A 26,264-nucleotide genomic window follows, 5' to 3' on the forward strand; every position below is an offset into this window, starting at 1 on the left:
TTATCTGACATGTTGTTCGGTTGGAGCCTTTGCAGCTTCTTTGGTTGTCAAAAGAGAAAGAATATTGCAAAAAAGAATTTCATCAGGTAACTCACTTATCCAATGATCCAAAATCCTTCTCTATCTTCTCATTAAATTGATTGCAATTGAAATATTTACAAAAATAATAAATACAGAAATTAAAGAAAGAAACAACAATCAATGGATACAACCGATGATAAAGAATATATATATCCGACTAAATGATACTAACCCAAGAGTCGATGCAGCACACACCCTTTTTGCCATTGAATTTAGGCAGGTTTCGCTTGGCCTTCCCTTAATTTGCTGGCTATTCAATGTAACAAACCACGCAAATTGTTAATACAATTCAGTAACGCACCATAGTAATTTAATGATTTCTATGAAGTGTGATAATAGGAAGAAGAACAACTAAAGAAGAAGAAGAGAAGTAAATAATAGATGACTATTTTTCTAATTTTTTTTAAAAAAAAAGTTGTGAGTTTCTAATTTTATTTCTTATTTGGTATGATGATCCTCTGTTTTTTTTTTTTTTTTTTTTATGGATAACTGGTATTTGATGTATTACTATCAATATTCTATATATATAATTTTACGGTAAGATGTATCTTCGGACCACCACCAGGACAACTAGCCTCAAAGGTCAAGATTCGAAGATATTCATGTATTACTTTTTAGCATCTTGATGCTACCAGTTGGTGAACAAATAGCCTTTCCTTATATCACAAATGAGGCATGGATGGTGTCTTCCTATGGGATATGTCTTTCTTCGAAGCATGCATTTGGTAATCACCTTCTAAACAAGGCAATAATTTTAAAAGATTTTTGAAAATATAATAATTGTTACCTTTTAAAATTTTTTTATTTTGAAACAGGGATAGTGTCTTTCTATGGGACATGTCTCAAAGCTTTCATTTGATAATCACCTTCCAAACAAGACAGTAATTTTAGAAGATTTTTGAAAATATAATTATAATTGCTTTTTAAAATGTTTTTCATGAAAATATATTAAAATAATAATTTGAAAACAAAAAAAAAAATATTAATTTAAAGCAAAAAAGTAAAAAATTATAATTTTTTTTAAATATTTTTAAAATATAAAAACAAAATAATACTCTTAGTTCATGGAAAACCACCACGCAGTTGTTTTTTAATCAAATGCGACGAAACAAAGCTTCAATCAGGGAGAGAAATAATCGAGTATGAGAATAAACAACAATATATTTATGGCTCCACTGCACTATTGTCATCCTTTTTATCCCTTTTTTTCGTAGGAAGGCCCAAGAAGTATGGTAATTAATTAATTGTTTACTTTCATGAATTGGGTAAGCAAGCACAATAATTATTAAAATGATGAAACATGCATAGAGTTCACTTAAGTTGCGCGCAAGCGGACCGAATTAAGAAAATTAATCAAGAAATACCTCATTTTTTTAATGATGCAAAGGTGTGCCATGTGTAATTATATATGTAACCAATGGAATAAAAGGTTCCATGTAGTCATTAGGACAACTAAATTTACAATCCAAAAGTACCAATTATTCTCCCTTTTTTATACAATTAAACTAAGCAAGTAATTACAATAAATCAATACCATCTCATATTTTAACATAAAAAAACCCTAGAGTGAGAAAAAATTACAAGATCATAGTCCACCTTATAAAAACTTTCATTATCAATAATAATAATAATAATAATAGGTATGTAACCATCTCATAGGTAACATAGTGGTAAGAGCTTGGGATCAAAAGAATTTGTTATCCTTGTGATTTTTAATATGATGGCCAATAGAGGCTTACATGGTCATAACTTCAGGACCTGTAGAATTAGTCAAGATACATGCAAACTGTCCCGAACATCCACATTAATAAAAATAGTAGTAGTAGTAGTAGGTATGTAAATTTTTTTTTATTTAAAATTAAAAACTACAATATAAATCATCAAGAATAATATTTTCTTGGAGTACAAAGAAAGAGATTTGAGAAAACTCTCACGAAACTAACATTCATGTCTCTAAGCATTCAATTTTCAATCCAATCATATAGAATGAAAAGTTATGTATGCAGAACTTGCTTTCAAAAAGTTAGATTCATCCAACAATGAATCAATTAAATATCAAAATTTGAACCGAGAATATTCAGGTTGTTCTCATCTCTCTTTTTCTCTTTGTATATATAGTCAACTATACGATGTAAAAGGCTTGAAGCCTTTATCCTTTTCTTTCCTAGTTTGAATGAGTTATTGCACAAAAAGGTAGGACCAAACCCAACAGTATTAGGTGATCCTTTACATCGACTCTAGGGTATCATTTAATAGGTTAAACTTTTATGATAAAATGATTTTTTTAATATAATATAAGAGTTTTATTAATATAAATAATATCTTGAATTTCAACCCAAGAGCATAGGTTTATAGGTTGTTCAAGGAGGATAAACAGTCCAGAGAATTCTCTTGGCTGCTGTTTCTATTGATTATAATTTTTTATTTATGTTTTGAGACAGTGCAAACCCTAATGAGAAGCTATGCAGAAACCCTTAATTAATGAAATGTGAGGAAGACAGGGTCAAAAGCTATTGCCACGAAATGCCAGCAGAAATGTACATAAACGTCAGAAAAGAGCAGAAGAAATGCTTAGTGAACCAATTCATGCTATCAGGTTATTATCTTTTTTAAAAAAAATAAAAGTTATTATTTTTGGATGGTGATTTTTCTCTCTTGTTTCCTGTCGACAATGCTACTACTTTGTTCAATGAGTGCTAAATTATTCGTGATGGGTCATTTTAGTGTCGTCATTTCCTGCTTTTCTTCGTCGGGTTTTAGCATAAAATGACTTGCCTTGTCACTGCTGTGCTATGATTTGTTGCCTTTTGTTATCATGAGCACCATTGACCTCTCTTATTTTTAAAAAAACTCTTCAATGTGTGATCCTTCTCATCGCTAAACTGTCCATATATGGCGTTTTTGATTCGCTGCTCCAAACTTTTGGAATCTCGAATACACGAGTGTTCAAAATTCGTTGTCCAAAGTTTTTTTTTTCTATATAATAATCAAAAGATTTATTAAAAAACTCATGCTAGCCAATTAGAGGATGGCTTCATCGTACTAAACCAGATTTAAGGGCATGGATTCTTTGCTGAGAAATTTACAGTGAAATCTTGTGCCATTTGATAGTATTAAAAAATAATATAAATTATATTATGATATCTTATCTAATAGTTTAAATTATTATAGATATTTATTTGATAAAAATTAAACATAAAATAAAATAAATCATCTCAATCTAAAAACTTTCAGAAAATTACAGCTTCCAAGAAACAAGACTGCTAATCCTTCTATTTAAATAAAAATAGGGATAACGAATCACCTTGATGAATTCCTCGTACGACCTGGAACTCTTGAGTAGAAGACCTATTAACAAGAAAGACATGTATACTTTAAACTTCTCTATTTAGGCTTAAACCCCATATATCCCACAACCTCATCAAGATAATCCCAGGATACAGAATCAAAAGCTTTATGAAAATCATACTTTGAAGATCATACCTCTCCCCTGGAGCTCTGCAATTGGCTATCATAAAACCATTAACAATCTGACTATCACTAATTAGATCTTGGATGACATGCTTGAGTCTCTTGGAAAGAAGTGTGGCAATAACTTTATAGAGACTAATTAGCCTGTAATCTGAGAAATGAGCTGGAAAGTTAGTCTTTGGCAGCAAAGTGACAGAAGCAAGATTAAGTCCTTTGGGGAATGTTATTGTTGTGAAGAAATCATTAACCAAAGAAAATAAGTCATGACAGATCAATCCCCAAGCTTTTCTGTATAATTCAAGGTTGAAACAATCCGATCCAGGACTCTGAATCATCACAGTCCCACAAGGATGCTTCGAGTTCTTCCATTGTCACTGCACGCTCGAGCAATGTAGAATTTTCTTCCGTTGGATGCTTAAAACCTAGAGGTTCCATAGTTTTTCACGATTTGATGGAGGTTGTGTGAAAAGGCCAGAATAGCTAGCAGCCAACTGCAGCTTCCTTAATAGACGATGTTGTGGTATAGTGGCTGCCATTGTAAGTTATTGCAGAGAGATAATTATGTGTGCGTATGAATTTAGCATTGATATAGAAGACTCATCTACTATTACGATACTCTCGGCCTGCTTGTTCTCTAATTCTGCAATTTTGTTGGTTAAAGTGAGCTGTCGACTTTCTTGGTTACCAAAATGCTCACAGTTCCATAGTCTAAGATGCTTAGCAAGGTCGCTTAGTTTCTTAATTTGGTACGTTTGTTTTCATGTTTCAAAGGTATTTTAAAAAGAAATTGAAATTTTTTTATTTATTTTTTTATTTTAAATTAATATTTTTTATGTTTTCAGATGAGTTAATATAAAAATTAATTTTTAAAAATTAAAAAAATATATATTATTTTGATATATTTTTAAATAAAAAATATTTTAAAAAATAATCATTTCTAAACAAATATGAAAGGCCTGGAAACTCAACACAGCTAGCTTCCCACAACGTTGTTTGAGTAGCTGTTGCCACCACTTCATTATCAACTGCAGAAACAGTAGTCACCACCACCACCCCTGAAGTCCTCCTTGCCGCCGTTAGCAGAAACCTCTGTTTACAACCAAATATCTCATCCATCAATGTCCATCTTTTTTTATTCTCCACTGACACCCACTAACCCGTCAGCTTATATGGCTGGGCCTGGCCCAGCCATAATAAAAAAAGTGTAGGTGTTGTATTTTTTTTATTATTATTTATTTTTTAAAAAAATAAAAAGATGAAACATTTTAATTTTTTTTTTTTTAAATAATGACATACAATCAAATCTCTTAAAAAATAAAAAATTGTATCTTGCCCATTGAAACCCAATTCCATCTTGACAAATCTGTATGAAGAGTAAAAGAGAAGAAATCTATGAACAAATTAAAAGGGAGAAAATCAATTATTTATTGTGTTTTATTTTTTTTGCAGATCATAATGAGAGTCACTTGACAGAGAGAGTAAGAAGAGGAAAACTATTTTAGATCCACCTATTTTTTTGGGTTTCACCTGTGACAGCACGTAAACCCACTTATTGCCAGTGACAACAACGCTTGGTTTTGTAGTGGTTTCTCATGTCTTGCATGCTTCTTGAGTTCTGAGCAAACTCTCCAACTTGTTTTTGACCATTAGAAGGTTCGTTTTGCAATTCTTAGATGTTTAATATGTGGTTTGAATTATTGTTAAATATTGAGTTTTCATAGCTTATAAGCATGTAATTGTGAGGTGTGCTAGTATTGTAATTTTTTTATTATTTATTTTCTTTTTGTGATAGAAAAAAATTAATTTTAAAAAATATTTTAATTGTATATGGTCAATTCTCTAAAAAAAAATATAAAAATCATATCTTGTTTAAAAAATATGTTTTATTTTTTATTTAATAATCAGTTGCATCTACCGTGTGGTGTAAGCTTCTTGTTTAAAAAATAAAAAATATATGTTATGTTTTATTTCTTATAGCTCATCTGACTCGTCATCGTCACCGTCATCTTGGTTGAGCAATAGCATGAAGGTCTCCATCTCGATAATGGAGGGAGTCTATTTCTATGACCTAGACACGATAATCATCTCCATCCAAAACATAAATTAACAATGAGAAGACGTAAAGCATACAGTAGAGAAAACTAATTGAGTCTGACTTCGCCATATCTTATAATTTTCCCAGAACCATGTAAGATTTTCGAAGGACATCCTACATTCCACCCAGCTGTTGGCAAATTCGTGACAGACACCCAAGCTACTAGAATTGTTATTTTCTTATAATAATCAAAGGAATTTTATTGCATTGGCCATTTAGGATATGGCCATGAAGAAAAACTTACAAGTTCAGGAATGAAATGAGATTACGGAAAAACATAAGAAAAGCAGAAGACTACACTAATACAGTAGAAGATATAAAGCATGCGCCAAGTCTATTCATCACTGGACAGGATGCGCCAAGCAACACTAAAAGAGAGAAATCGCCATGTCTGACGTTGAAGATTTCCTTGAACCATCAAAGGCCGCTGGAACGACAACAGGTTGTCTAGTGTTTCCAGAACACACCAATTAAAGCCCGACCAGGGCAGATTCCACAATAAATGCCAAGCAAAGGAACAAGGAATCAACATATGATCTACTGTTTCAATTGCAGAATCACAGAATGGACAAAGTGCTTGAGCCGCTGTCAACACTTGTCATTTTAATGGAAAAGAACCTGTACAAATTCCTTCCTGCACCGCTAACCATAAGAAACACTGAATCTTAGGAGGAACAATCTTAATCCAAACATCAGATTGAAAAGGTTTGGCTCCACTGCAGTACTATATATGATCTAGCAGGATTTAGCAATGAATGTTCCATCTTTGGTGAGATTCCATACCTTGACATCCTTTTTGGCATGACACGGTTGAATAGAATTCAATAAAGCTAACAAGGAAGTGACCTGTTGAATTTCAAAGCTTCTAAGAGCCCTTCGCCAGTTCAACTCCCAACTCCGGCCACCATCAGACCATTTTGCCATGGCTGCAGCCGTTGCATTAGGTGATAAATTAAGATAGAACATACAATCTTGGAAATAAATCTTTGAGGGTTGAATTCAGTATCCATTTATCACTGCGAAATTGTGTCGAAGTTCCGTCTCCAACAGCATAACTACAGCTTCTTTTCAGAAACCACAGCTGTTGGATGATTAGATTATACTATGGACATGATTCCCTGCCTCGCACTAGATAATCGCTGCTTTTTAAAAGTTGGAATCCCATTCTAAAAGTCTGGCTTATATGTTTTGCAAATCAAATCTTTCCATTTGTCATTGCTAGGATGGAATACTCAGACGCCATAACCACTTACGTAACAGTGGCTTGTTCTTAGCCAAAAAGGAAACAATTCCTAATCCTCCTCTGTCTTTCTCCTTGGTAACAATCTTCCACTAATTAACTATTTTAATTTGGTTAGATATTCAATCCGTACAATAATTTCATGTTGAGAGATTTACCAATATCCTTCAACGTTTACACACTCGATTCTAAGATTTTTGCTCAATGATTGTAAATTAGGATACCCTGGCTACTTAATAGGTGGATAATATACAAGTACTTTAAATCTAGAGCATAATTCTCGGATTTTGTCTAGGAAATAATATGAAAAAAATTGAAATTTTTTATTTTTTTTCTTTGCTTCAAATTAATATTTTTTTTGTGTTTTCAAATCATTTTAATGTGCTGATGTCAAAAATAATTTTTAAAAAATAAAATAAAATTATTTTAATGTATTTGTGAGTGAAAAACATTTTGAAAAGCAATCATAATAATACTTCAAAACAGGTGCTCTGTCTAGAAACTACTCTGAAAAAGAAAGTTGAGTCATTGATGAACTAAGTAGTGGGCCATCAAGTCAATTTAAATTATTTATTTTTATTATAACAACTTTGTTTTGTTTAAATCAAGTTTGACTAAGTCAATTAAACCATTAAAATCTAGCTAGATTGATCAGGTTTCACTAGTTTAATGTTTTTTTTTTTTTATCTAATTTGATTTGAAATATAACTCAATTAACCTATTAGAGAAGTACTAGCAGAAGAATGAGGTAAGAGATTCCACCATGCCGGCCCTGCAGTATCCTTGTGGGATACAAAATAGGTCTGCTTTTCAACAAGCATACTAGCAGAAGCACGTCGATGCAGTAGCCGAAGGTCAATCCATCGTATGACACATGAACTTATACAATCAATGGTGGAACTAGGGGGTTGATACGAAAAGTTTGCTGCTTTTTGAGTCGACAAGCCTCGTCAACAAGCCTACGAAAGTAGGTGGAACTTGTGCCCACAACATCGTGGATTAATATAGAAACGTTTTCTGCTTCTTGAGCACTAGCTAGGCAAGATTTTATAATAATAAGAAATCATATTTAATAACATTCTTACAAGCATGTTGTGATGCGATAATTAGCATTCATCAAACACAAATAACCACACTAATTACTCACAATTAAGTGACTATATGTACAAAACACCAACTTAATTATTTCAAATCAAGGCATCTATTCTTGGACCAGCCAAATCTGATTGATATGCTTATGCAAGCCATAAAACCGATTCATACACTAGCAGTTTGAGTTGTATTGTGATCCCCACCTCCTTGATGATCAGTAGAATTGTGATTTGTAGAAACTCTGTTGATTGATGGAGAAACCTGAAATATTATTGAAAAACCAAAGTTAAAAAAAAAATAATTAATCATCTTAAACAAGGTTAAAAAGTGTATGTAAAATAGTTACTAAACCCCGTCTAATCTACGATTAAGAACAAAATTCAAAAAATAGTCAATCTATATTGACCCTCCCACCACCATAGATTAACTCGAGAATGATTAACTCAATCAAAAATTAATTTAAATATTTTTCAATATTTTTAGAGCAATATCGTTTTGATTGACCTCAATTAACTCGTCCATCCATCCCTTGACCTGGAGGTTCAATAAAAAGAATGATAAAAGTTACTTTATCTAATATATGATTTGTAGTAAATGATGGATGTAGTTTTTTTAATAATATATAGAACAGAAATAAAATTCTGAAAGCGAACACATGCCATGCTATATGCCCTGGATATGAGCCTCCTGATGACGACTTGATCGATGGAAAACATTAGGGATCAGGTCTCGAGCTATCTCTGAGATAGCTGCGACGTCTAGCAAATGACCAAGAACTAGCTGGTAGGATCTAAGGAGTGCCTTCACGAGTATGAGAGCTCCACATAAAGCCAATAGAAAGTATCCAAAAGGAGGGAGCAGTATCAAGAGGAGTAAATCACAGGTGAGAGCTCCAGAAAGGAGGGAAATGTACTCAAGCGTGACAAGAAAAAGTGTTTGCAGCAGCTGGTGGGGTCGTAGCAATAGAGCTATCAAAGCTGTAGAGTAGACAAAGGAGGTCACAATGTAAAGCAATATAATAGTACCATGTGCCTCAAAAGGGGAGTGATTGTTTTGATATTTCAGCTGAAGAAGAGCTAGCAACACGAAATTGAGAAAGCACATGGCGGCATGCATGGCGGTGGTGGAGCTCATGATCAGCTCCTGCAGTTGCTCTCTTGCCTAACCAAAACAAGAACATGAGATCTTAATTAATTGCTTTAGATCATGAACAAAACAAAGAATATTACAAATTAATTGACTAATAATATATATTCCCCATAAACATGGGGTTACATGCCTGCGCATTTACCATATTCTTCAAATTCTTCCTTTCCCTTCTCTTAAGCTGAATATTCTCTCCTTGAAGAGTGAATTAAGATTCAGTAAGTGCTGGGATATTTAACATATGAGAGCTAGATACAAACAAAATGGCTCGTGGTGGTGCACTCCATCTTGCCAACCTGATGTCTAGATGAGGTGATGAGCCCTTTTATCTCCACATTTTTTTAAAATGGGAATGCCATGGCGTAGGTGAGATAAGAAGAATTTGATAAAAAGCAGTGATTTTTTATATAATGCCTTGCCTCTTTTCGAGTAAAGATATGTTTAACCTATAGCTTTACCTAATAAACTTAAGGAAAGATGTGGTTGACAGGCTGCTTTATATTGCCGCATCTCCCACCAATATTTGTTAATTTCAGGTAACTACTGGACTTATAACTCAACAGTACAAAGTTGTAAGATCCAATCAATATTCAAACATTGCAGGCAACATGAAAATTCCTGCATTAGCGAGGTGTGTCTAACAACCATCTCAACTCAATAACTTAAAATGTTATGATTAAGATTCTAAGATATGATTTATATTATTCTCTAACACACCCCTTCAAGTAAAAGCTCTTAGTACTTGAAGCTTCCACAAGCCCGCATTATCTTGTGTTTAATTTTTATCAAATAAATAGGGATGATGAGATTCGAACTCATGATCGCTTGGTCATCAAGGCTCTGATACCATATCAGAGAACCATCTCAACCCAATAGTTTAAACTTTTAGATACGATCTTAAGATATGATTTATAGTATTCTCTAACAACGTGGATCAATTGCTTAGTTTCTTTTGAGAGGGCTAATTAAGCCGCACAACCTTTGATTTTCCAAAATTATTCTATAAACAAAATTAAATAGATGCACTTATCAAGAGAGAAACTGGGTCATTTTTCCTATTTCTTAGTTCATATCAACATTTGATGTTTAAATTTGGACAGAAGGACTTCATCAAATAACAAAGTGCATGTGGCATAGTTATTGAATCTGGTTTTAGGTTTGATCCGGGCTTAGAGCTCAGATTGAGCTAATCCATGGGTTACCAAGTTGATTATTTTGTTCAAAACAATATCATTATAAAATATCATTATAGTTTTTTTTTTTTTGAGTTGTATAAATTAATTTTGGTTGGGATCAATTGGTTGGTATATCAACTCACTAGATTACCCTGGACTAAGTCAATATCTAAAACAGTTTAAAGAGAAAACATGGCCGGATCAAGCTCCAAGTTTTTGATCAACCCACTAGAACATGTTTAATAACTATATAGCTAGGATGGTTTTATTAAAAAATTAATTGACATAGGCCCATATTAAGAAAATTATGAAAAATTTTAAATTTAAGGAATTGTGAGGGAGTGTGATCCCCAAAGTATAATGGAGTAATTCCCTGTCATAATAAAGAAAAAAATTGGATTGTTTTTTTTTAATATAAAATAACTTGTGTGTATGTTAATTAAAACTATTCCTTTTTAATATTGTAAAAGAAAAAAAAATACTTGATATGAAACACAGGATTTCTATCTTTGAATTCTTAAATTTCAAGATGTTGGTGAGTTTAGCAAGGAGATTGGGGGACCTCTGTGCTAATTAATAAATGAGAAGCCCCACCATATTCTTCTGAGCACATAATACCCCCATTCTCCTCGCTAAACTCAGCAACATGCCCTTGGCTATATATATATATATAGACACACACACACACACTCGTTGATAGGCTGCAATTTCTCAAGCATATAGTTCCAATTATTCACCATATAATGCAACCTGTACGAAGAGAGTCGGCAAGTATCAATAAATGACCTATAATAGGTATTGATTGTGCCTATGACAAGGTTTAAAACTAATAATATTAGAGAGAAATTTAATGAGTTAAGTTAAAATGTTAAAAAATTATACATTTGTCAAACTGAACTTTTTTATATGTTTTGGGTTATATATATATATATATATATAATATATATATATATATATATATATATATATATATATATATATATTATCGGTAGAATTATGTTGTGATTCTATTTGAGCTGAAAATTAGATATTTTAAGCTTTTCATCCATACAAGGTATTCTTAGTAACTCATCCAAACAAAAAAAACGAATTTGTATGAAGTAAACTTGAAATCTGCTAACAAATAAGAAAAGTGAACATTAGAGGTGATTTGAAGCTTATATTTTCTAATACGTAGTTTTGCATTAACAAGGATAATTTTCATTTTGATTGTTTGATTGAGCTAATTTTTTTGCAAAATGTTCTAAAAGCCTTATTTTATATAGAATTAAAATTTCATAATGATCAAACATTAGGAATGTAACAACCCTAATTTTGTTTTTTTTTTTTTGTGATACATTAAAAAATTTGAGGTAAATTTTTTTTTTATACAAGTTCCACCAAAATATCTATCAAAATTTTCGGCAGAATCTTCCCTATACTAGAAGATCTCAAGTTATCGACAAGATCATATTACACTTTTAATTTTATTTCACATCTCAATCCAATCATCTTGGATCTCAACCCAACTCATCAGCATCAACACAACATATTTTTTTCAATAACATCATATAATGTAATTCAAGTGAAAGATTCGATTTCAACTATAAACATGCATGGTTAAATAGGTACTTAGAGTTATAAACATCATATTAGAGTTATATATTCAAATTTACGGATTAATATTACATCTCAAGTTTTAAGAGATAAATCTTAATTTACAGATAATTACATGGTCAAAAGCAAAAGATACCTAAACTAATATCCAAACCTGGATAGCTAATCAATATCATATGAAATGCCGGTATCAATGATCCAACAATGTTTCACAAATTCAAAATCTATACTTTGAAGTGAAACTTTAGGTTAGAAATGTCATGTTTGTTTTGCTTCAAATCTTTGCTGCCATAAATAAACTTCAAATTCGATCCATACAGCAAATTGCATCAGTAGAATGTGAAGGATAACAGACATGAACCAAATTTAGTTTGGTGCAGCCAACCATATTATGCAATAGGACACTAGTTTGTTCTCAGGCTTCTATACAGCAAAACATGACATACATTCTTCCCAAATTAGTAAAAAATAATTTATTACCTCTACAATTTTGATCTACAATCTGTCAGCTACCTATAAATAGCATGTTCTTATGATGTAACAAATAAAATAATCTGATGAAAAAAAAAAAAACAGAAATTACTTTCATTCCTAAAAGAAAGTTGATAGGATTTTTTATATATATAATTTTTGTTTTAATTTGCTGGCTAGATTGCTGGTTGGAGCTTGTTTGAGGTGGAGCTATTTTTTTGTTTTTTTTTTAGGTATTTTCTGTTTGGATTTTATTATCCTTGTTCTACTAGGCTGTATTCAAGCGGTTTCTTATTTCTAATTTTAGCCTCTTATTCTCCATTATATATTTCCCTCCATTTCATGAGAAAAAAACAAAAAAGAAATATCAAGAACTAACAATTTCCTTAAAGCCATGGCCATCAGATTTCTGGCTTTGTTTCAATTTCTTATTATCTATTCTACTTTTCTTCACATCATTCTTCCTCAGAATCCATGCACTGCATCTGATATAGTACCCAAACTTAAGCAATGTGGATTTGATGCAATATATAATCTTGGGACTTCAATTTCAGACACAGGCAACTCAGCCATAGATAATCCTTCTATTTGGCAAGCCATGTTTCCTTATGGAAAAACCATTAACGAAGCAACTGGGAGACCCTCTGATGGACTGCTAATAATTGATTACATAGGTAAGCAAGCAATCTTCTTCTTTCTCTCTGTTTTACGTAGCAATGATTACTTTTGAGAGCAAGGCTGGATTGCTATGACAATTTTGCTTCGAAATTTTGCAGCAAGATCAGCCGATCTCCCCTTGGTCGTTCCCTATAAGAATTCTAGTGCATTGCATTTGTCAACAAGTCGTGGAGTGAACTTCGCGTACAGCGGCGCTACAGCCTTGTCAATGGAAGTTCTTGCAAAAAAGAATATCACCCTCGATTGGGCAAAGCCTTCTCTCAGTGTACAGCTTGGATGGCTGGATGATTATTTCAAAGGATACTGTAATAATGTCAAAGGTGCATGGTTACTATAATATACTTCCCTCTCATCTTATAGTTATTAAACCCGTAACAACCCTTCCCATTAACATGTTAACTCGTCGATCTGAAACTGAAACTGGCCTATATTTTATTTTTATTTAGTTTTGAGATTAACTTGATCAAATCTGGTTATTAGATTCAATTAATCTAGTTAAATAGATCAAGTACGAGTGAGATCTGGTCGGGTCAGCTCTAATTATTATTTATCTATATTGATAGACTGTACGGAGGCAGTCAGCTCGTCACTTTTCATGATAAATTTCGGAACCAATGACTATGGCTATGCATTCAGCCAAAATCATAACATTGAAGAGATAAAGAAGAATGGCTTGGTGTCTGACGTTGTGGAGGCTATAAAACAAGCTCTTAAGGTACGTTAATATTCTTCTTTTTGTTTTAATTAATTACTTATCAGAAACAAGTTAATATGTTAAAAAAAAAAGAGAGAGATTTTTTGTGATCATTGAAAATTAAATCAACCGTTTTGAGTTCTCAAATCTTAATTATTTTATCTTATTTTGTGGTGAATAAATTATGTTGCTTTAATTGGCTACAGAAAATCATCAACCATGGAGCTAGAAAAGTCCTAGTCTTTGGAGTAGCCCTAGATGGGTGTAGACCAATCTCAGTAACTATGCAATCTGCTAACAAATCTGCCACTTATGATCGATTTGGCTGTGTGAAAGACAACAATGACTTCTGCAATTACCACAATGTACTTCTTCAAGAAGGCCTCAAGGAATTAAGAGAGCAAAATCCTGATGTACAAATAGTATATGGTGATCTTTACAATGCAATGCAATCGATTTTGGATGACTCCCAATCTCTTGGTGAGTAAGCTTTTTCCTTTTTTTACACGATTATGTATTTTTAAAAAAGGTGTTTGGAAGTGTAGTAGCACTTGCGGTTCAAAGTTTTTTTTCATTCGAAAATAAATTAAAATATTTTTTATTTTTAAAAAATTATTTTTAATATCAACACATTAAAAAGATATAAAACAAAAAAGAAATTTCAAGTAAAAAAAAATTAAAAAAAAAACTCTGCAACGAGTAGGATTCAAATCAAATTAATTTGTTCGGATATAATTAATATGGTTCTGACATGTTTAATTACTTCTTGCAACGTGTAGGATTCAAATCATTGACAGAAGCTTGTTGTGATGTCGATGTCGAAAATAAAAAGAAAGCTGTCTTGTACAAAGATAAACTCTGCGGAGCTCATGGTACCATAGTTTGCCCTAAGCCTGAAGAATATGTCTTCTGGGATAATGGACATTGTACTCAGAAGGCAAATGAGAAGCTGGCCGACTGGATCATTCAAGACATCTTCCCCAAGTTTCGATGCAATGCTTGACATATTTATAGTTGAAGTATTATTCAAGATGATTCGAAATACATGTTCTTGCTTCTTGTATCTTGGTTTCCTTTCTATGTAATTTGTTTATTTTCATGATTCTTATATGTTTTTTTGGTCGAGTTTGTTCCTTTGTTTTTTTAAAGAAATAAAAGAATTTATATTACACAAAACTAATATAACCATGAAGAGCATGATTAAAAAGGAGAAGTAAAGTTACAATAAATAGGCAAAAAAAACATTAAAAAAAAAAGGTCAGACAATCTTAACTATCTTCCCTGATTACTTAATAAAAGTAAACAAATCAAGCATAATATATATCCATGTAATACAATTATAACTATACAATCAAATCATATATTTATGAACATCTTGTTTGGCCAAAATCTCCGACACATGGTGTGTTTTTTTTTTTTTTTTTTTTGAGATATGCTACATGGTTGCTTTCTCTATTAATATATGTAAAACTCATAGGATAAAATGTAAAATAAACATTAAAGATATCATTGAAAATCACCTTATAACCACCACATTGTGACATTGCTTCCCCATATCCAAATAATTCAAAATAGAGTACAATTGGAGATAATAAGTACTGGTATAAATTTAGCGTTTTGAATTCAACTAACTCTAGATAATAGTCAGCTTGGATTAGACCCTCATCTAGTAGTGTCAGATCCTCACCCAAATGCTTAGAACCTTTAATTTCTACAAGTTTGGTTGCATCATTCTTCCCAGATTGGAGAGAACTCATCCTCGAGTTCTATTATTTTCTTCAAATAAGGTGTCAAGTGCTAAACATTAAAAACATCAGAAGTTTTCAGATGGCTATGAAAGCAAAGTCTATAAACATTGTCATTTATCTTTCGCAACACCTCACAAAGACTCATATTTTTTTCATTCAGTTTGTTGTACTTGTCCATTGTAAACTTGTTACGAGTAAACACAACTCATACTAGATTACCAACTTTAAACCCCACCCTTCTATGATAGGGCTTTATACTTCATATTGATGTCATTGAATTGTCTTCTTAGTTTGCTCATGAATACCATGCAAGTAATCTATCACACCATCAACTTGGACACTCGGTTATCCAATACAAGGGATAAGCATCAACTCCAACACTCTAGAAAGGTTTTGTCCATAGACAATCTCAAATGTACTTAGATGGAGTACTTAGATGGATAATCCAATTCCAATTATAAGCAAACTCTGCTTGTGGTAAGGCCAGATCCCATTGTTTCAACTTGTCTCCAACTAAACTCCATATCAAATTATCAAGGCTTTAGTTAATCATTTCTATTTGCCCATTTTTTTTATGATGATATACACTATTAAAATTCTGTTGAATTTTCATTTTACCCCACAAACTCTTCTAGAAGTTACTTGTAAACTTCAAATAAGTAGAGAAAATGTATACAAGGCTGATTAAATAAGTCCAACTTGCTCAAAATAGTGTTTGGCTTCATTTATTCAATAAATGTTAAATTTTCCTCACGAACTACCAATGGATGGTGGAGCCCTAAGGAGGTGAAAGCAAAGACAGATTTAAAAGAGTGTTTAGGAATGTAGTAGTTGTTGCTTTTAAATAATAGAGATTAGTGATCATCCCAAACAAATTTCATATTTGACATGAAGTTTGGCCTCACAGCCATGAGTTGTTGGGATCCATCCTCTAACTATAATTTAATTGTAAAGGTAATATAGAGTTGTATAAACTTCTTTTAAAAGGTGTGCAATGTATAAAGAGAACTAAACTCATGTGATAAATTAAGACTATGAATGTTTTCCCCAATATTTCTATATCTTCAATGTTTAGAAGAAGTGTAGTAACGGTTCACTTGAAACCTTACCGACCATTTTCAACTCTCTTGTTCGCCTGTTGCATACGATGTTTTTTATGGAAAGAGCAGAATATAATGTTTCAAGAACACAGCTGAAAAGAAAACATAAATTACCTCAACAGTATTCCCATACCTCCAAGATCAATTACACAAACCGTTTTTTGGAATCTTTTTATGATTGATTGTGTTCAAATAAGCCACCTTCATGTCATCAGCTATTTTGGAATTCCTCAGAATACAATATTTGTGTTCTCGAATTTGGCTCTTCAATTTTTTTATGTCAGTTTATTTCTTTGGAGCCAATTGCTTTTGAGGAAGCGCTCTCCACCCAATATCTCGCCGGTAGAACCCTCCTGGCCAGTTGATTTCCTCAACTGCCTGATAAGCTCTGTCCCGGGCCTCTTCAAGATCTCTTCCAGTAGCAGTGACCCCAAGAACTCGGCCCCCAGTAGCAATGAAGTTGCCGTCTGAGTTCAAAGCTGTTCCGGCATGAAATACCTTAACTGTTGGAGCAACATTCTCGGCCTCCTCAAGGTTTCGAATCACAGTCCCCTTTTCATAGGACCCAGGGTACCCCTTGCTTGCCATAACCACCACCATGGCAGACCCTGGAGACCATTTCAGGGACACTCCACTTAGCTCTCCTCTACTAGCTGCAAGCAGGACTTGTGCTAGATCCGATTCCAAGCGAACCATCAACACCTGTGCATTAATACAAGAGAACCCCCCCATTAGTTTTATGTCGCAACGATTGATATACCACACTTCCAGCAACTTTTGTGGGATAATCATGACAGCTAAAATCTGATGGCCAGTTTATAGCGTGTTCAATCATGCACATGCACATAAAAGAAAATCAGCAGAACCTCCCCACTCATCATCGCCAATATATATAACCCAACTGGAACCCAACTGGATATTGCTTTAGTTTATGCATACAGTCATAATTTGAAGGTTGCATGAAGAAACCATATCTGAATTACATCATGCTATTTATTGATAATTTGAAACAAGTACTCAGGTTGACCCAATCACATCACAAACCTGTTAGAGAAAAAACCAAAAACCACCTCCTTTAATGATCACCTAAAATCTAAAAGTTTATGCAGTCAGTCACTGTTAAACGAATAAAAAGTAAAATGATAGAAGGTTTTCACCAGGAAGCAACAAACTACCAACAAGCTAAATATGACTAAACTCTAAACTTTGATCCTTGAGCCTTGACGGGAACATATATTTTTCCAAACCAACAGTTTCAATAAAAACTCGTTTCCCCATCGTTAGTAGCATAAAAGTGGTATAGGGCAGGATCTCAATCAAAATACAGCTTCTCCATGGGTATTTCACTTTAATCAAGCAGCAGGTGCTGCATAAGACCACAATGGCACAACACTAATTCCAAAGACACAAGAATAACAATGAAAAAGAGACGAGAATATGGTGAGAGAAACTAAAAGAAAGCTAAATGGTCAGGGAAATAAGGACAAGCCTTCTGGGTTTTCCCTTTCACCATTTACTCTTACATATATATCCTAAGCCCACTCTGTGAGTAGTAGATACTGTAAACTAACAAGACATAAATAACCCAATAAATACAAGGGTCTAATGATCGCTCATCCAAAAAATATAAATCAAAATTGCAAATAATAATTCAATTTCTAAACATTGCAAATAATAATTCAGTTTCTAATGCAAGAACTGGGTTTATAATTTTTAATGCATATTACGGCCTGTATCTGACCTGACACTCAGGGTCGCCAAAGCGTACATTGTACTCAATTAGCTTAGGTAAGCCAGTCTTCTTCTCAATCATCAGCCCAGCATACAAAACACCTACAAACTTGCAACCCTCAGCTGCCATTCCCTTGACTGTTGGGTGAATTATAGTTTGCATGACTACTGACTGAAGTTCTTTTGTCAATACTGGTGCTGGAGAGTATGCCCCCATCCCACCAGTATTGGGACCTGTGTCTCCATCACCAACTCTTTTATGGTCCTGAGCAGATTCTAGAGGAATAGCATTCTCTCCATCCACCAGGGCAAAGAAAGACGCTTCTTCTCCTTCCAGAAATTCTTCAACAACTATGCAACAACCTGCAGAACCAAAAACACTCTTCACGAGCATTGAATCAACAGCTTCATATGCCTCCTCTAGTGTCATGGCAACAATAACTCCTTTTCCAGCAGCCAAGCCATCTGCTTTTATGACAATAGGTGCTCCCTGGTCCTCAATGTATTGCTTTGCAGAAGATGGATCTGTAAATGTTTGGTACTGCAACAATAAAGAAAGCTTTAATAACAGGGTTCCAGCAACAAAGAACTGGGAAAGCAAAGAGAGTGCCTTGAAACTTTTAGTCAGGTAAGAATGAGAGGATTCCAGGCACACTATTTTGTTTCAATTTTTTTCATTTTCCAAGAAAAGAATTACTGATGAAACTAAGACTAAAAGAAAAGAAATGGCAATTGGAAAAGTTTAGGAGAAGCAAGAAGGTTTTGAGTCTGCCCGGTAACTAAAACCTAAAGGGGTAAAAGGAATAAACCTTAGCAGTAGGAATTTTATATTTTTCGCACAAATTTTTCATGAAGTTCTTTGAACCTTCTAAAGCAGCTGCTTCTGCTGATGGCCCAAAAGTAGGGATTCCAGCTTTTACTAAATTATTTGCAAGGCCAGAAACCAAAGGTGCCTCTGGTCCCACAACAACCAGTCCAACACCCCATTTGCGGCAAAAGGAGATCACTGCTGAGCTATCAGAGATGTCAAGCTCTGGAATACAGGTGGCATTTCCAGAGTTAGAAATCCCTGCATTGCCAGGAGCACAGAAGACTGCATCACAGGAGGGAGATCGCTGCAAGGCATAGCAAAGTGCATGTTCTCTCCCCCCTCCACCAATAACCAACACAACCAACCTCTTTTCTGCAAAATTTGTAGGTGAAGGAGGATCAATGAACAAGAAAACAGTAAGACTAAAAATTTAACAACTATTTTAACCCAATTCTTTGTCTCCCGTCTCAATAGAGAAAAAAAAAAAAAAAAAAACCTGTAGCAAAATATCATGGAAATGTATGCAAAAATCAATAAGATTTAAATGAATCCATGTACAAGTAAAGAGGCAATCTCAACTATGTAAGAATGGAAAAATAACCATCATTGCAGCAGTAAAAAACTTCACTACTTAATGACAAACTATTTCATCTCATTGATGACTTATTGCTAAAAAAAAAAAGAAGAAACTGATACATTTTCACGCAAGTGCCTCAAAAATAGATAGACCACCATGGAAATGATTCACATGAAAAAACTAGTACCATGGTAGGAAAAAGGAACTGCATGCATAGTTTATGACAGGTATCGGCGACTGCTTTCACAATGGAGTTAACCTCCTAGGATTACCCGATAAATTTTGCAAATTTGAAGATTACATAAAAATCGGTGCTCAGAAGATCAACAAATAGGAACTTAAAATCCCCACTTCTCAGCTTTTAACCACTTACTCAATCTGACCTCAAAGTATCAAAGTTCCTACTCTTTAAGTACAAACTTCAATTAAAAAAATGCAATGGAATATCATCTCAAAGTCCATTGATTGTTAATTTCTGCTCACAACATCCTCTCATCTTGTGAACAATAGCCACCTAGGCATGCTCAGCTACCCAGACAAAAATAATAGGAAAAAAAAAAAAAGCTAACTGGATTATCAAAGAAACCAATAGGAAAAAAGAGAAAAAAAAAAAGAGCAAGAAGAGGCGGTGGAAGTTGCAGCTGCACATCCTAAAAGTAGAAGATTATGGAACTCCAACTTATATCAAAGGCAAAGCCAAGTACAACTTGAGAAAGTGATGATGTATATTCTTCATTCTACAAGTATACTAAAAATCCAAAGATAATTTAAGTATAAAAACAACAAAAACCAACAAAAGTTGCAACAGTGGGTCATTTATTTACCATCTTAAACTCTTTTTAAAAAGAAAACCCAACGATACTATGAAATGAAACATAGGAATACAAAACCAAAGTCCATGTGAACAAATAGATGAACAGGAATAACAAAACTAAAATCATCAGTTCTTACCAGAAGCAATATTGCTGCCAGCACCAACTGAAACCGACAGCTCTGATTTCTGAGCAACACATTTGAAGACGATGGGAAACGATCTTAAGCCCTTAATTACATGGCATGAGTCCCAAGAGCTTTTGTTACCATTGGAAATCAAGGGTCCCACAAAGCTTACCGAAGAAAACGAGCTGCTGAAGAAACAAGATTTCTTGTTTGAAGGCTGAAAGCAGCTATTGAGAAGCTTGAGAGAAGGTGGTAGGTTTAAGGTAGCACAAGACATGCTTCTAGCCCTCTGGATTCTAAACCATGCAGGTTTTGTTTAAACTCAATTTCCCTTACCCCCAGCTAGTATGGAATTAAGGGCTTGGTCATTGACGTAAAACTGCAAAAAAAAAAAAAAAAAAAAAGATGAGCATATGTTAGATGCTTGGCAGAAAATAAATAAAACGAGGGGGTGGTATTCCCTAATTAGATTTTGGGTTACCAAAAACCAAAGAATTGTTTTTCGTACTTCATTTCCCAAAAGAGATTGATATAAACAAGTACAGTGACACCATTGCTTGTTACATCTTTCGCGAGCTGGACAATTTGATAGCATTTACATCCTAAAGTTGTTAAATCAAGACATGGAAGAGAAAAGATGCTATGCTAAAAAGTACCACGTTTTGATTTTCCCAGAAACGACCGCAATCAAGGGCAGCCCTGAAGTAAATAGCTAGAGCAAACCAAAACAAAACAAAAACAGCACATAGACAAAAATGGCATACCAGAGCAACCCAGAATCTGATATGAAGAAATAAACAGCAATAATGTAAGGAACTGAACTAAAACGTTAATTACTAGTATTAAAAGAAGAAGCTAATAAACCCCATTAACACAAAAGCAGATGCTATGCAGCAGCAGAGAAGAAAACTGTAAAAAGAAGGAAAGGAAAGGAAAGGGCGAATCCATGTTAGAATAAATCAAAAGTTAACAAGTGGGACAGCTTTTTACCTCTTGAAATCGAAGGGAAAATAGACTTGTAGGGGGGGAGAAGAGGGTGGAGTGGACGGGGATGGGGAGTCAGCAGATTTTAAGGAGCTGAGACAGAACCCCAAAGACACTTGAGGGTTTATGTGTTGTGTCTTTGTGTTTGTGTTTGTGTAGTAACTAGTCAGTGACTCACAGTCCTGCCAAAATATAAATAGCGGCGAAATTTGGGTTAGAATTTGTGCAGTGACTACGAGGCTGTTTCGCATTTCGTTTTTACCTTTTTTTAGGTTTTAAAATTGCGTTTGCATTGAAACAAAATATATATATATATATATATATATATATATGTGTGTGTGTGTGTGTGTGTGTGTGTGTGTGTGTGTGTGTATGTATGTATGTATGTATATGTATATGTATGTATGTATGTATGTTGATGATGTTTTCCTGGGTTTGATTTATTAATATCAAAAAAAAAAATCTAAAAAAAATATTTTAAAATATTTATGAGTAAAAATGACAATACCATATACACTTTATAATAAGCCCTTAACTTCTCATTTTCCAATATAATTTATTTTAATTCACGCTCTTCAACCTTTTAATTAATAGGTATACATAAAGGGAGTAATTGTTTCAGGAATAAATATAGATTATTGTGAATTGTTATAGTAAAATTATTACACTCTTTAACCTTTTAATCATTCCATTATTTATTTAGATGCATCATTATGTTATTTTCTACATGGTGTAGCGTGCGATAGAGTATTGTGGTTGAATTATCATTGAAGGGTTTTTTTTTTTGTCTTTTTTCTCTCTCTTACTAGATAAAAGGCATGATTTTCCTCTTTGTTTTTTATTTTTCAATTTCATTTCTAATTTTTTTAATGTCTTATTTCATTTTTATTTCTTTAGTAGAACTTTTATTTTATTTAATTTAGTACTTTAATTACAATTTTTTATATGTTTTTTTTTTATTCTTATTCTTATTTTTTTGATTTTTTATTTTTGGTTTTTGGTTTTTTTTTTTATTAAAAAAATTACTTTAAATTTCATATTTGATCAAAGCTTTATGAACATTATCAAAAATTCACAAAAAATTTTAACAAGAATTGAGCAAGATGGATTATATATATATTACAAATAATTGAGCCTAGCAGTATTATAAATCGACGAGGAACGGGTCATATATACTACCATGCCTTGTTAACGAAAAATCTTAATTATCTAAAATTACAAGAAGAAAAAAATTAATAATTTTTTTTCAACCAATAAGAAAAACCTACCATTACCCAATAAACAGATATGAAAGTCTTATTCCAAACTCTCTAAAAAACTGGGATTTCTTACCATTTTACTAAAGGCATGGGCAACCTGGTTTGAGCCTCCAGGAACATGCAGCGTGAAGGATGTCTTCTGCTAACTGTCCAAGCTCATTGCAGCAGAGGCTAGGAGATATCAGGGCATGCAGTACTAGCATCAAACTATCTATTTCCAACATAGCATCTGAGTAAGTTCAGATCATGTAAACCTGCCATGGCTTCACCAACTTCCACAGAGACTGGTCTCTGCAAGGCTTTTGAAGCAGCTAGCTTGACTTCTCCAATGGAGGAGGGTGTCAGCTTTTCTCAACTGTCTAGGTAGCACGAGCCATATTTAGGTTTTCAGAATCATATTCCTGGAACCATGCTAGAGACCAGGCCGTGCAATCTGCAGATTCTGAGGAGTGATTCTAGAAGAAGACAAGGAGATTTCTCTCCTCGCAAATATACCAACAGAAGTTGTCATTTTTGCTGTTAGAAAAATATGCTGCATTGATTGACAACTTATTTTTCCTTCAGCAAGGCCTAGCAACACAGCCCTCATTCCCCCATTATTTTGTGATGATAGGTTATTCTTATACTCGCGAGATACAGAAGGAGCTTGGTAAGAGGAAGTTCAAGTCAGCAAAGTGGAAAGGATGAGATGCAACAAGGAGAATCGATATTCATTGTTTAATATGCCTATTGTTTTTTCACAGATTCAACTTTCATATTTATTGTGATTTTAATGAAAATATATTTCTGATAAAAAAAAAAAATACATGGTAACTACTAGTACCAACTAGGCTAAAAGAAAGAACTTGAAAATGGAAAATCAAAATCTCTCATATAGAAATATACACGGAAAAGCCTTGAAGCATTCTCAAATGTCAAGGGCATAGCAACTTTTTCACTGCAACAAAATCTTCTCCTCTACATATGCTAAGTGAGACTCATGCATTACAGATTGCAGGAATTGAATCATCCCCTTCATTAGAAAAGAATTGTGAACCATCAAATTATTCTGGATAAAAATCTATGTCCGCTGGCGGACCTCTTCTAAGTTTTTCCTGTAGATCTGATTGTTTTGGTAGTACAAGCTCAGTTCCCTCACCAAACGTGGAAAAATATCTCTCTAAAACCATCTGCAACCAGAAAGGGGCAGTACAAGAGAAAAAATAAGAGAGTTAGCAGAAAAATAGTGAGAACATCACAATATGAATACATCAAATATCCTTGACATGAAATTGAAATGCGCACCACGGCAGCATAGGCATCGACTTTCTTTTGCCGAGTAGACTTGTTCAGGCCCCTGAAAGAGTTGAGAAATAGTTGTCACAGATACAGGTCATAACTATTGAGAAATTTCTGTCAACTGTAGAAACATTTGTTTGGCATACAAGCATTCAACAAAGTAGGTACCATAATTTATAAATACTTGTGCAATTTTCACATTTCAGTGTAATAATGCAACCTTTAATTTATCAACCTGTATTTCTGAACGATAAGATGAAGCATCTCCCTTCAAATGTTAAAACAAAAACAAGCACAATAAAGGTGTTATAAAGTGCAATCCCAATCACAACAATAAAACCTCAATTTGCATGTCAAACTTGAGATCAGTTCAAGAAATAAATTAGATCTTCTACACAATTTTTTTTTTCTTGATGCATAATAATCCAAATAGATTAACACAATGAGATGATATAAAAGAAGAAAGAAAGAAGCAACACACCAAGCATTTCATCTGTAACTTAAAAAAGAAACTAATCTATCATTATATGCAGCAGAGAAGTCTAACATCCACTGAAAAATGATCCTTTCCTATTGATGATCGTGGTGATACCACCTTAGGAAACCTACCCTGCACATTTAGATACCGGTCAACATGTAACAAACCAGTTCATAGCACATGTAACTCCCAAGACAATCCTAACTTGCAATCTATTCAAAGATATAGAACAATTTCGCAAAGACGAGTGAATTTAACCAGGGCAGATAGCAAAATGCTACATAACCGCAAAAATCTATCAAAAAAGTAGCACTAAAATAAAATTCTTTAAAGGAACAATTACATGTCAATCATTCGGTTAGTGGCTTCCGTTGATGTACCGTGCTCATCTTGTAGGTACACTCTCCAACCCCTGAATTTTAAAACTATGAATAACAATTATAATCCATATCTAAATGAACAGAAGCAGAACAAGCATAAAGACAGTTACAGTTTCACCTGTGAGCAGCTAGAACAGCAAACCTTCCAGCAACACTACGAACTTTGTTGGATTGTGGGGTTTCCTTACCATCCCAAGATTTTGGAAGCCCAATAATGAATTCATCTACCTCCTATGTACAAACCATCATTTCCTTACACTATCATCAAAAACTAATACATGGGCCTTTAGTTTTTCTTAAGACAAGAAAACAAGAGATTTCTACCTCGTTTTCTGCAATTTCAAGAAGTCGAAGCTCAAGCTTTTGTCCTCGCAACTCCAAGACCTAAACATAACATTAATAGAACTCTAAATCTTCAAATAAACAAAAAATACTAAGAATATATGGTAGTAATACCGTGAGAGGGCGAACGGTAAAGCCTTTGCTAAGGGCAACACCAGAGCGAGACAGTCCCAGGTCAACCCCTAGACTAAACCCTCCTCTCCACAGTGGGTCATTCTTCCGGCGAAGGGCATTGGGGGGGATTTCTGGAATGGATAACAGAGCCCTTAATCTTCTTCGGCATGGCTTATCACTATCAAGTTGAAGAGAAGAAGTAGTGAAGTTGGGAAATAGGAGATTGGTGGATACCCTTTTAGAGAAGAAAGGCAACTGGTTTGAGTTGGAGAGTGAACAAGACATTGTTTCCTCCTGCTCCTCGTATTTGGCTGGCCTTTGAGGATCAGTTTTGTCATGATTCAGTTTTAAGTTTTTAACCTTTATTTTTTTATATAAATTTTCATAAAAATCATTAAAAAAAAATTCCCATAAAAATTCATTATTTTTCTAAATGTTAGTCTTTTTAGAAGATTTTTTTATTTTTTGCTATTTTTTTATGTTTTTAGTGAGTATTAAACAATGAACAAAGAGAAAAATCAAGTAAAAAAATATATAGGTGAAAAATGTTGTATAAAAATATATAGGAGAAAAAAAATCAAAGAATGACAAAATTAAAAGAATAAAAGGAGAGAAAAATCAAGAAGTATAGAATTTTAAAGAGAATATAAAAAGAGATTTTAATAAAAATTAGATATCTAAAGTGAATTAATATTTTATATTTAGTAGTATTATAAAAAATAAATTGAAAAATATTTTATAATGTTTGAATTGAAAAATATTTTATAATGTTTGATTATACCAT

General features: G+C 33.4%; 3 protein-coding genes across 3 annotated transcripts; 1 reads left to right on the forward strand and 2 right to left on the reverse strand.

The window, feature by feature from the left end:
* The first annotated feature begins 12,761 nt into the window (after window positions 1–12,761).
* LOC118031162 (acetylajmalan esterase) lies at window positions 12,762–14,742 on the forward strand. The gene is made up of 5 exons (XM_035035495.1): window positions 12,762–13,041; window positions 13,144–13,365; window positions 13,609–13,760; window positions 13,946–14,219; window positions 14,519–14,742. Exons 1-5 carry the CDS (start codon window positions 12,762–12,764, stop codon window positions 14,740–14,742), a joined length of 1,152 nt encoding a protein of 383 aa, XP_034891386.1.
* Window positions 14,743–16,680: 1,938 nt separating this feature from the next.
* LOC118031133 (phosphoribosylamine--glycine ligase) lies at window positions 16,681–21,817 on the reverse strand. The gene is made up of 5 exons (XM_035035449.2): window positions 21,636–21,817; window positions 20,658–21,024; window positions 19,128–19,501; window positions 18,329–18,859; window positions 16,681–17,289 (listed from the first exon to the last, which is right to left on the reverse strand). The coding sequence occupies exons 2-5, from the start codon at window positions 20,920–20,922 to the stop codon at window positions 16,873–16,875; spliced, it is 1,587 nt and encodes a 528-aa protein (XP_034891340.1). The 5' UTR covers window positions 20,923–21,024; window positions 21,636–21,817; the 3' UTR covers window positions 16,681–16,872.
* A 1,916-nt stretch (window positions 21,818–23,733) lies between these two features.
* LOC118031132 (uncharacterized) lies at window positions 23,734–25,822 on the reverse strand. Its single transcript, XM_035035448.2, has 6 exons — window positions 25,481–25,822; window positions 25,349–25,408; window positions 25,143–25,255; window positions 24,988–25,056; window positions 24,173–24,224; window positions 23,734–24,057 (listed from the first exon to the last, which is right to left on the reverse strand). The coding sequence occupies exons 1-6, from the start codon at window positions 25,763–25,765 to the stop codon at window positions 23,932–23,934; spliced, it is 705 nt and encodes a 234-aa protein (XP_034891339.1). The 5' UTR covers window positions 25,766–25,822; the 3' UTR covers window positions 23,734–23,931.
* Between the last annotated feature and the right edge of the window lie 442 nt (window positions 25,823–26,264).

Source organism: Populus alba, chromosome 4 (genome assembly GCF_005239225.2).
Source record: "Populus alba chromosome 4, ASM523922v2, whole genome shotgun sequence".
Classification (NCBI taxonomy): domain Eukaryota; kingdom Viridiplantae; phylum Streptophyta; class Magnoliopsida; order Malpighiales; family Salicaceae; genus Populus; species Populus alba.